General features: G+C 46.5%; 1 protein-coding gene across 1 annotated transcript in view; it reads right to left on the bottom strand.

The window, feature by feature from the left end:
- SSH2 (slingshot protein phosphatase 2) overlaps positions 1–11,783 on the bottom strand; it is a 356,650-nt gene extending 344,867 nt beyond the window's left edge. Inside the window, 1 exon segment of the mRNA XM_040339439.1 lies at positions 11,470–11,783. Coding sequence (XP_040195373.1) covers positions 11,470–11,532 — 63 coding nt within the window. The 5' untranslated portion in view covers positions 11,533–11,783.
- Positions 11,784–12,811: the final 1,028 nt, after the last annotated feature.

Genomic DNA, 12,811 nt, shown 5'->3' with positions numbered 1-12,811 from the left:
AGATGGAAAGTTGAAAAAAAAAAAAAAATGACTGAAGGTTCACTTTAATATAACGGCCTCATTAACCAATAGGGAGGCTTTCAAAAAGGGGAGGTTGGGGACAATTTGGACAAAAAAAAAAAAAAAAAAAACGCAAGATCTGCAATGTCAAAATATTCTAAAATTAGCCTGTTTTTTTTTTTTTTTTAATTCTAAACTTTAAAAAAAAAAAAAAAAAAGAAGAACTGTTAACCTTCGCGCTCACAGGTGCATTAAAATATTCCCATCCATACAGAAGCTGGCAGAACAATCCAGCATAAAAAAAAAACAAAAAAAAACAAACACTTGTTTATTCTAACCACTAGAATGAAATTTATATGCATGCTTATGCGGGTTTACCTTTGTATGTGTAAATTATGGCAGCAAGTTCCTCTACATAAGCAGGTTTGCTGTATTTTATATTATACACACACACACACACACACACACACACACGTCCCTGAACACTTCCCTAACATATGAATCTAAACACCACAATATGCATGGAAATAGAACATTGTTCACAGGCACTACAAGTCCCATGAGGCATTGCACGAGTGACATCCACAGGCATGATGGGATTTGTGGTTTTATCACAGCTGTAGTGCCAGAGTTGGGGGGGGGGGGTACTACAAGGGTATTACAATTATCCCACAAGGCACATAATAGGATATGCATTTATTTACTTTTTTTTTTTAATGGGTATTTGATCAATAATATATGACTGGAGAGCAGCCAACACTGCAAAGAGCTCTAATCTTATGAAAGTGCAGGATGCTTGTTGATTACACTAAATAAAACCTTATGACACTTGTGTGTCTTCTCCTTGCAGTAAAATATTGGCTCATATGCAGGCCAGCGGGTTATACCCGGGACCATGTGTCAGTGCCCATCCATCCCACTATATAATGACATCAAGCAGGAAATGGAAAGCTCCTAAAGCTGGCTTTAGAGTTTTTTTTGTTTTTTTTTAAATCAACCAGAGATCTAAAAGCGACAAAAAAACAAAAGGAGGATTCCCCATCCATCGACCTCTTTTGAGGTGGGGGGGGGGGGGGGGGGGACACAGCCATAGATGGTTTGAGATTCGCCCAATTCATGATGAACTGGTGGGATTTCAGTGCATATATAGCCAGCCTAAAGGGATTAGTTCACCTGTTTACAAAAATAAATGCACATCTTTGTGCAAGAAAAACAAAAAGTTGCAAACTGAAAGGCCTCCAGCAAGAAGCCACATCTGCACTTGCAGGAATGCCGTCTCCTATGGCAACAGTCTTTATTAGTTCCTAACACAAAGCCTAACAGTTCTTTCAGCTTCACTACAACTTCTTGTAGTTCTTCCATACACTGAGCTCCCGTCTCTCACTAGACCCTCCGATTCACTGCCACTGAATTCCTTGATGATTGACGCGCCTTCCGGCGCGTTCCGAAAATAGCCGGACTAGGACTCGGCGCTTGCGCACAGACTAGGAGCTGACTGCGCAGGCGCCGTATATAGCCGAGTCCTAGTTCAGGTATTTTCGGAACGTGTGACGCGCCTTAGCCACACGTCAATCATCTACGCCTCTTCATAGGAACGCCTATTCCCCGCGGGAGGATGAAAAGAAAATGAACGACTAAACGGTAAGTACAGCGAGAAAAAAAAAAAAAAAACAGCATACTGTAGCTGACGCAAGTATGCTGGATGGGATGGTACATAGATGTTTTAGGGTGTACCTCCGCTTTAAGCAGAAGACAGCGAGCAAAACGAACAAGTCACAAGACTGTTCCAATGATCCCTGAACTAAATTTATTGCACAGAAAATACAATGAAGGCATTCTAAAGAAATCATCAGAAAACAATTTTTATTCCCATACAGAATTACAACTGAAAAATAAGACAAATCGACCACCATGCACAGAATTGGCTCTATACCACCCATTGGCCACCTGGCAATTTTACGTTGAAATCTCCAAATCTCATCTTAGAATACCTACAATCAAAAAAAGGTAAATACAAAGAGTCAGAAGTCTACTTTGGTCATAATTTGAGGAAACGGAAAAAAAAAAAAAAAACACACACACACACACACACAATCATGTGACAATCTCACCCCATATATACAGCCAACCATTGCATGAGGAACAATCTACTCAAGAGAGGTGATGGCTTAGAGTGGCTGTAAACCCTCTACAACCACTTTAACCTACAGTTAAGCCTAGATTAAGGCTAAAGCAGGCCATACACGGTCGAATTTGGAACAAATTTTCTTTTCAAAATCAGAAAGTTCGTTTTTTTGGCGATCCGATGATGCCACCATTGATTTTCGAAATCCATCCACACATGGGGATAACGCCCCTAGCTATCCTCACAACCTCCCAGGTCTATCCTGACCATTATAGAAATTTGTCCTAGGAGTTCCATGGGCATCTGGACAACTACCTGTCTGCATACATATCAGCAGGTCTTGGAGTTCCATTCTTCGGGAGCGTTCGTTGTGAAGCCATCATTTTCTATCTTCTCCTGCATATAACCCATGCACACGAACAACGCTGGGGAGATCCTTATCTACTCGATTTGCGAATGTCAAATCTCGCATTATATCCACTCCTGAAGCCCCTGATGATGGTTTGATAAAAACACAGAAACGCGTCAGGCAGCATATACCATTTGGAGAGTGTTTTTGATGTTACAGTTTACGTTGTTATTGTATTATGTTCTGTTTTTTCCTTTTGCCATCCGACACACGCATTGCTTTTTGGTGATTCCATTTGGATATGGAATATGTTTTACGTTTGTATGTACTTAGGTGCTGAATGTGCGTTCAGAGCCAATGTCAATACGTCCAATTTGTCCCAATAAACTATTTTTTTATATCCATATTGTGTTTTGGCCTTCAAAGTCCCATCCGGGGGGGGGGGGGGGTTACCTTTCTTTTCCGATTTTCGAAATTCGGCCGACCAAACCTTCATGTTGCCGGGAATATTAGTTTCTTGCATATTCGCATTTTTTTTTCTATTACATTTCTCGCACGATTCTCCCATCATTGATCAGAAAATCGTTGGTTTTTCAAAAAATTTACAACATGTCGGATTCCTCAAATTTGATTGCCGCACGAAAAATCGGCGGTTGCTGCAGCCCTCTTTGATACGATTTTTGAATGAAAATTATTTTGAAATTCGAACAGTGTATGGCCGCCTTTATCTGTAGGTGTTCGAAATATCTCCCAGACCTGCACGGTCTAGGAGATATTTGCAAAATCGCTGTACGCCGATTTGTTGCGCGCATGTGCCAGCGTTAGAAAGGGCACGCTGTGCCGTTTCTATCTCAGGTCATGCCGTAAGTGGAGGCTCCTGCGTGCATGCGCGGGGAGTGACATCACGCAACTCCGGCACTCAGAGCCGGAGTTCGCGGCCACGTAAGGAAGAGGGGTGAAAAATGGCTACTCGAGGAAAAAGGGGACATCGCGGGCTTCTCCTGCAGGTAAGCGTCACATAATGGGCTACTATGCGATGCATAGTAGCCCATTATGCTTTACCTTTGCAGGGAAACAAAGAGGAAGGAACACCCATCAGGGTTTACTTCCTCTTTAAGGAGTTTCAGCCTATTTTTTTTTTTTTAAATCAGAGTTTTGTTTTTTTATACTGCAAGCATTTAACATTTCAGCGATTACAGACATGATCAGAAGTGGCGATTTGAGAAGAGCAATGAGAAGGATAGCAGTCATAGTCTACACACTATATTGAGGAAAGGGAAACCAAGGTTTAAAAACAAATAGTTACACAATTGCTGCAAAAGCACAATGACAAGCCTTCCAATGGATACTGAAAAGCAGAAGTAAACAAAGAACGCCAATGGCCCGACCTGCTCTAATACATAAAACAAAGATTAGCCAGTACTTGATGTCACTATTCCACAAACATCAATGTGAAATTGCCTGACATGCATGCATATGTCAGGGGAATAGGAGAGATCCGAGTATCCGGGTAGGAACACATACATAAACAGCCATGGCCAAAAGTTGAGAATGACAAATATAAAATTTCGCAAAGTCTGCTGCCTTATGATGGCAAACTACTCCAGAATGTTACGAAGAGTGATCAGATGAATTGCAATGTCCCTCTTTGCCATGAAAATAAACTTAATCCCATAACAAACATTTCCACTGCATTTTTGACGAAGGCTTCAGGGCGCCAAGAAAGTCCAGCAAGCTCCAGGACCGTCTCCTACATTTCACCACCAGTGCAGAGATTGCTCAGGAATGGAAGCAGGCAGGTCGGAGTGCATCGGCACACACAGTGAAGCGAAGACTTTTAGAGGATGGCTGGGGTGTCAAGAAGGGCAGCAAAGCAGCAACTTCTCTCTAGGAAAAACACCAGGGACAGGCTGATATTCTGCAAAAGGTACAGGGATTGGACTGCTGAGGACTGGGGTAAAGTCATTTTCACTGTTTGGGGTATCCCGAAAAAAAACCTTGTCCGGAGAAAAGGTGCGCGCTACCATGAGACCCGTGTCATGCCAACCATTCATGTGCGGGGTTGCTTCTCAGCCAAGGAAGTGGGCTCACTTACAATTTTGTCTAAGAACACAGCCATGAATTAAGCATGGTACAAAAACATCTTCAGAAAGCAACTAACAACCATCCAAGAACAGTGTGGTGATGAACAATGCCTCTTCCACCATGATGGAGCACCTTGCCATAAGGCAAAAGTGATAACCAAGTGGCTTGGGGGAACAAATCAACATGTTGGGTCCATGGCCAGGAAACTCTACAGATTCCTAATCCCATTGAGAACTTGCGGTCAATCCTGAATCGGTGGGTAAACCAAATGAGGGGAGAAAAAAAAAATAACACCCACAAATTCTGACAAACTCCAAGCATTGATTATGCAAGGATGGGCTGCCATCAGTCAGGATGTGGCCCAGAAGTTGACTGACAGCATGCCAGGGCAAATTGCAGAGGTCTTGGGGGGGGGACTTTAACAATGCAAATACTGACTCTTTGCATAAACTTATTGTAATTGTCAATAAAAGCCTTTGACACTTCTGAAATGCTTGCATTTGTACTTCAGTATACTATAGTTACATCTGACAAAAAGATCTAAAAACACTTAAGCAGCAGACTTTGTAAAAAATAATAATATTTGTGTTTTGGCCACAGCTGTACATTATATTTTTTAATTATTTATTTTACATTTGATTGTTGCAGATTGTGGAAGGCCCTACGACTAAAAGGACTGTATCTAGGGCAGTCCAGAAACTAGAATAGAGACTGGATTAGCGGCTAGGGGTGACAATGACAGTTCCTCTTTTGGACAGTCGCAGTGAAGAGGTCCTGAGCGCACTTCTCACAGCAGGCCAACAGCGATAAAACGTAATCCGATAGAAAACAAGGTCACCATGCTCATTGTATCTGCACAGCCTTAAAGACAATGCTGTTGAAGGAAATTTTAAGGCCTCATTCACACGTGCATTTGGGGACGACTACAATTTCCTGCAGGGTTTCCTTAGAGCAGCTGCCAGTAGGAAGTGCCATGCAAAGCAATGAGAGGCTGACAGAGGCTGTTCACATGTAAAATCGGACATACAGAGATCACCCGTGGAAGATGGACCCTGGACACAAATCTCCCCGTCCACAGGTAATTGTTGCACGTCTGCCGGCTGCTGTCTCATGCAGGAAATCGTAGTTGGCTCCAAACACACGTGTGACTGAGGCCTAAAGCTGAATTTTGGGAATAAACATTTATGGCTGATGGTCAGCAAGTCTCGTACGCCCACACTTGAAGTACCACCACTGTGCCATTCCAATGGAAGTCGCCTCAGAAGTCGGATCACTGTCTTAACTGAAGCAACAATACGGGAAGATAACATACGTTTCTCAGGCAAACCCCTCCCTCCCACAGAGCCGATTGTTGTTTGATTGGCCACTGGAAAGCCTCCTGTCCTGGAGGCGACTTGAAGTTGCCCTGTAAGTTGCCTGAGGATTCATACTCAAGTCGTGTCCAAGTTGCCTCCCAAAGTCGTGCTGGAAGTCGTGTTGCCCCTGTGTGAACCGGCTCTAAATGGGAGTTCCAGGCTTTTTTTATGTTTATTAAAAGTCAGCAGCTACAAAAAGTGGAGCTGCTGGCAGGGCAGGATTTGCTCTCCCTGCTGCCCCAAGGCCAGGTTCCGCAATGCACCTCCTCCCCACCAACCGAACCCCCCCCCCCCCCAAATCAACGGAGAATGGCAACCGCATGGCAGGGGGGCAACACGGTTAGTTCATTAGTAGGATGGACGGGAGCACACATTTTACAAGTGATTTTGGCGACATCGCCGCAATCACTTGTTAACGAGCGAGCGGATTCCCCCATAACTTACTGCCCTTTAGGCCCCTTTCACATTGAGGAGTTTTTCAGGCGGTAAAGCGCTAAAAATAGCGCTGCTATCCCGCCTGAAAAACTCCTGCACTGCAGACTCAATGTGAAAGCCCGAGGGCTTTCACACTGAGGCGATGCGCTGGCGGGAGACAAAAAAATCTCCTGTCAGCAGCATCTTTGGAGCGGTGAGAGGAGCGGCATGTATACCGCTCCTTCCCATTGAAAACAATGGGAACCGCGGCAATACCGCCCGCAATGCGCCTCTATAGAGGCGCATTGCGGGCGGTATTAACTCTTTATCGGCCGCTAGCGGGGGTTAATACCGCACCGCTAGCGGCCGAATCCCGTGGTAATCCCGGCGGTATAGCGCCGCTATATTTAGCGGCGTTATACCGCAACCGCAGCTCCTGCCCCAGTCTGAAAGGGGCCTAACTGTATGTTCCGGCCGTCGGGGGACTCCGTGCCACTGCCGCCCCTTGGCGCCCTGCCACCCCAAGGCCTGTCCTCAGTGGCCTTGTGGGAAATCTGGGCCTGGCAGCTGGCTTTTAATAAACAGACACTCACCTGCTCCACGTTCCAGCAATGCTCCGCTCCTCTGCGGCCGGCTCCTCCATTCCTAGTGGAGGCACCCGGCCGTGACAGCTTTCGGCTTCACGGCCGGGCACTCACTGCGCATGCGCGAGTGGCTCAGCGCTCTGAGAGTGGTCAGGCGATCGCCTGAAACTTGTCACGTGTCCCAGGCAAACCGCCTACAGGGAGGGGCTGCCGTAGGCAATATGACGTATCACCTAAGCAGTCCCTGGGCCGAAGGAGGAAGTGGGACAGGAAGTCCCACCCCAAAAAAAAAAAAAAATTACATGCCAATGTGACATGTAAGGTGGCGAGCAGTGGAGTAAGCGGAAGTTCCACTTTTGGGTGGAACTCTGTTTTAAACCACACAGATAGGGTTAGCTGATCTCCGTTATCCAGCCGCAAGCATGTAAATAGGATCTCTCCACATGTAAATAAAAAGTGCTCCAAATAGTATAATATTGTAAAACCAGTTTAATAAAATGCTCTGCGAAAAACTTCAACCATTACACTCACATCACTTCAAAGCCAGCAAGTAAAAATCACAGCAAAAAGCTCTTAGAGAAAACGTCTGTAGCAATATAGTGTAGTCACGGCGGACCTGAGGTGTACGGCTTGGATATCACTGTAACCCGCTCCTCTAGCTCAAAAGAATTATTCTCTGATCTGGTGTACAGCGTGAAGTGCTTACAGATAGGGGGCGTGGCTAAACGGCAACCATTGACAGGTACCTGCTCCCTCTTCCTCACATAGGCAAGAATGCCCCCACTCATCCCACCCCTCTCCCAGCCTGCAGTGACGTGTCCCAGGACGCTGCAGGACCCAGTCTCACAGCACTGTGTGACCTTGTGCATGCGCGGTAGGATGGATGCGATTCAGCAGAAAGTCACATCTGGCTCCCAAATCAAAAATGGCAGAACTGGGTACCCCCCCAGCAGTGAGAAGAACTAGCTATGTTAAAACAGCACTGGGCTCCATGAACTGATAAGTACCTGATTTTTTTTTTTAATTTAGCAGCTAAAGTATTTGTAGCTGCTGACTATTAAAAAAAAATAATTAAAAATATTTTTTTTGTAACTGGAGATCTGGTTTAGGAATCCTCCCAGAACAGACATTGCTTTGTAAAGCAGACTTGGACAGAGGATCCTTCTTGTTTGTACCCAGCTGGCCTATTTTCTGACATGTAAAAAATTAGTCATATTCACCAATTCTTTCTAAACGACCGCAACAAGTATGTGAAGACAGGAAGCGGGTTTATGAATTGTATATTTGTATTATAAATGCTTTGGCTGTCAACCTTTCTGAATAATGCAGCGCAAGTCGTATAAAAAACAGGTCAAGTGCACAGGAATAGCCATTTAAAAAAAGGAGTTTATTTTCAAGCAACGTTTGCGCAGATTTTGAACAAAAGCATAAAGCTGGCTATAGACCAATCGAAATGTCCATCAATGTGTAAACATCCGTACGCGACAGAAAGCGATTGTTTGATCGACTTCTATCGCGGTAGAATGTTGGAAATCAATTCTCAAATCAGGGGCTGCAGCCGCTGATCGGTGTGGGGGGATTCCTCAAATCTAACTTGTTTGTGTGGACGGGGGAACCCGTTAATTTTTTCTTTTTTTTAATCCCGCACGCCGTCTAAACAAAAAAAAAAAATAATCATCCATGAACAACTTTATCCTTTAGCATCACTGTAAACAAATCTTACAGAAAATGAGAAAGCAATAAAGCCAAAATAGAACGCAAACAACTGACAGGCGACTCCCAAGAGGTTCTACAGCAGTTCAAGGTCCTTCAGCAGTCCTCACCGCTGACGAGGAACGTGTTCCCAAATGATTTCTTTGCATATCTGTCATCCCGATTCCATTCACAGTGGAAACAGAGCTTGCATTTGCTTTTCTCGCTTCCAACCCAACTGCCGTCTTATGCCCTGTGCGCACACTATCGGAATTTCCTATGGGATAAAATCTGATGGAATTTTCCGTCAGAATTCCATTCAAGCCGTCTTGCATACACACTGTCAGTCTAAATTCCGACCGTCCAAAACGCGGTGACGTAAAACACTACGACGAGCCGAGAAAAATGAAGTTCAATGCTTCTGAGCATGCGTCGACTTGATTCTGAGGATGCATGGTTTTTTCTCTGTCGGAGTTCCACACAGACAATCGGAATTTCCGATAGGACATGTTCTATTTCTAAACTCTCACGGAAAAAAAGTCTGATGGGGCCCACACACGGTCGGAATATCCGATGAAAAAATTCCGTCTGACTTTTTTCATCGGAAATACCGATCGTGTGTACAAGGCTGAATGTTATTTTAAGTCAAAGCGTTAGTTCACCTGTACAAGAAATCCGTAAATGTGACCTCACCCATTTCACGGTCCCCTGCTGTTCTTACCTCCTGCAAGCCACTCCACTGGTCAGAGAATATTAAATCCCTGCTGCAACCTCCTTTTTGCCCAGAGCTGCCAGGACGGACCAGATAAATTCTAATTGGTCAGCACTGTCACATGGATGCCGCTGACCAATTTGAATCTTTCTGGTCCATCCTTGCAACGCTGGGTGAAAGTAGCAGGGATTTCAAATCCCTGGATTAGTGGAGCGTCTTGTGGGAGTCCTGACAGCTCAGGATCGAGGGAGGCAAGTACAGCGGGCAGGCAGGGGAATTTAGGTCACCTTTACAGATTTTCTGTTAAAGGTGAACTTACCTTTTAAAGAAGAGCTCTGCCACCAAAACATGGGGGGGGGGGGGGGGGGGGGGGGGAAAGAGCAGTAGGCAGATGATCAGTTATAGGCACAGTGCCAAGAGTAGAGAGCAACTGAGCATGTGCAGAGCAGGGCGAGAAAGTATTACTGGATTTTAAACAGTACGGGCACTTTACATAGCTATACCTGCAATAGGGGCAGTCTGAAGTGATCTAGTGGGACTTTATTCTCTGACTAAAGTTCCACTTTAAGGTAAAAAGACTTCTACCTTTACAACCACATTAAAGCCTCACAAACCATGAGTTGTCCGGAATATGTACATAGGTGGGGGATCACCTAACGGTCTAACACTCAAGCATTCCAGAGGGCCAATAATAGTGAAAACCAGTATACACAGATGGATTCCCAGATAAACCAGTATACACAGATGGATTCCCAGATAAACCAGTATACACAGATGGATTCCCAGATAAACCAGTATACACAGATGGATTCCCAGATAAACCAGTATACACAGATGGATTCCCAGATAAACCAGTATACACAGATGGATTCCCAGATAAACCAGTATACACAGATGGATTCCCAGATAAACCAGTATACACTGATGGATTCGGTTGTGTTTGAGCACAGGTCACTTGTACATGACACCGCTCTGTAGTTACCATGGTTCCATGACACAGACCTTGTTTACTGTACGGTGGACTCCTTGTAACCAGCTAGTTATAAGTCCTGTCACTAAAAGTTACCAATAGGAACTACAGAAGTCATCTCTGAAAAAGGCCCATTGAAATTCTCACACACAGACACTAACATGTAAACACATGGCAAAAGCTAATGGGCATGAAAACTTAGCCAGTAAAAACAGGACCACTGGCATTCAATCAGTCCAGGATATTAGTTAATCCAGTCACCCCAGCTGACCAGGGCCAGGCAATAAATTCCATTGTGTTACAACATGTCAAAGCATACAAGGCTGTACCCCCAGAGTACGCAGAGCCGGGTCCTGACATACAAGGCTGTACCCCCAGAGTACACAGAGCCGGGTCCTGACATACAAGGCTGTACCCCCAGAGTACACAGAGCCGGGTCCTGACATACAAGGCTGTACCCCCAGAGTACGCAGAGCCGGGTCCTGACATACAAGGCTGTACCCCCAGAGTACACAGAGCCGGGTCCTGACATACAAGGCTGTACCCCCAGAGTACACAGAGCCGGGTCCTGACATACAAGGCTGTACCCCCAGAGTACACAGAGCCGGGTCCTGACATACAAGGCTGTACCCCAAGTACACAGAGCCGTGTCCTGACGTACACAAGGCTGTACCCCCAGAGTACACAGAGCCGTGTCCTGACATACACAAGGCTGTACCCCCAGAGTACACGGAGCCGGGTCCTGACATACACAAGGCTGTACCCCCAGAGTACACGGAGCCGGGTCCTGACATACAAGGCTGTACCCCCAGAGAACACGGAGCCGGGTCCTGACATACAAGGCTGTACCCTGAGTACACAGAGCCGGGCCCTGACATACAAGGCTGTACCCCCAGAGTACACAGAGCCAGGTCCTGAAATACAAGGCTGTACCCCAAATACACAGAAACAGCCCCCAACACATACAAAACTGTAGCCCTGGTGTACACAGTGACAGGTCCTGACATAGGAGACTGTACCCCTGGGGTACACAGAAGGGAAAAGCAGCCAAGGAAGGAAGGATGGCGAGCAGACAGCAGCGGCCGCGCATGCGCAGAGAGGCGCCGGTGGCCAGGCAGGAAGAGCTGGCAGTAGCAGACAATGGGAAGGAACACAGGGGACCATCATCATCCTCATCACTCACCGACACACAGGGGCTGGAGGTGGTGCTGGGGGTGGGGGATCGCTGCACCGTAACAAGAGCCATCTAGTAGCCGGAGGAGCTCCACCACCGGGCTGTCATTCTTATCCCGGGGAAGAAGAATGGGGGGAGCCCGGGCTTCCCGATCCGCCACAGCCCAACGAGACGGCTGGCTGTGTGCTGACTTGTCCCGGCCAAGTGACAGTCCGGTCACAATCCTCTCCTTCTCCTCCGCTTCTGCTGCCGCCGCTGAGATCCGCACTGAGAGGAGCGGCGGCAGCTGTACCAGCACTGTGTGTGTATGGGAGAAGTGAGCATGCGCAGACTGTCAGCCGTCACTTAGCCACACCTACTGCACCCTGTCACTGCCGAAGAGCAGATGTGTCATGACCGCCCCGATCATGTCATCACACACCTATCACCTGTACGATCATTGCACACACCTCTCACCTGTACCTCATCGCACACACCTCTCACCTGTACGATCATTGCGCACACCTATCACCTGTACGATCATTGCACACACCTATCACCTGTACGATCATCACACACACACCTATCACCTGTACGATCATCGCACACACCTATCACCTGTACGATCATCGCACACACCTCTCACCTGTACGATCATCGCACACACCTATCACCTGTACGATCATCGCACACACCTATCACCTGTACGATCATTGCACACACCTCTCACCTGTACCTCATCACACACACCTATCACCTGTACGATCATTGCGCACACCTCTCACCTGTACCTCATCACACACTCCTCTCACCTGTACGATCATCGCGCACACCTCTCACCTGTACGATCATCGCACACTCCTCTCACCTGTACGATCATCGCACACCTCTCACCTGTACGATCATCACACACTCCTCTCACCTGTACGATCATCGCACACACCTCTCACCTGTACCTCATCACACACTCCTCTCACCTGTACGATCATCGCGCACACCTCTCACCTGTACGATCATCGCACACTCCTCTCACCTGTACGATCATCGCACACCTCTCACCTGTACGATCATCACACACTCCTCTCACCTGTACGATCATCACACACTCCTCTCACCTGTATGATCATCACACACTCCTCTCACCTGTATGATCATCACACACTCCTCTCACCTGTATGATCATCGCACACACCTCTCACCTGTACATCATCACACACTCCTCTCACCTGTACGATCATTGCACACACCTCTCACCTGTACGATCATCGCACACACCTCTCACCTGTACGATCATCGCACACACCTATCACCTGTACGATCATTGCACACACCTCTCACCTGTACGATCATTGCGCACAACTCTCACCTGTAC

This window comes from Rana temporaria, chromosome 2 (assembly GCF_905171775.1).
Source record: "Rana temporaria chromosome 2, aRanTem1.1, whole genome shotgun sequence".
In the NCBI taxonomy this organism is placed as follows: domain Eukaryota; kingdom Metazoa; phylum Chordata; class Amphibia; order Anura; family Ranidae; genus Rana; species Rana temporaria.
The sequence above is the reverse complement of the archived record's forward strand: the minus strand, read 5'-3'. Positions and strand labels throughout refer to the sequence as shown.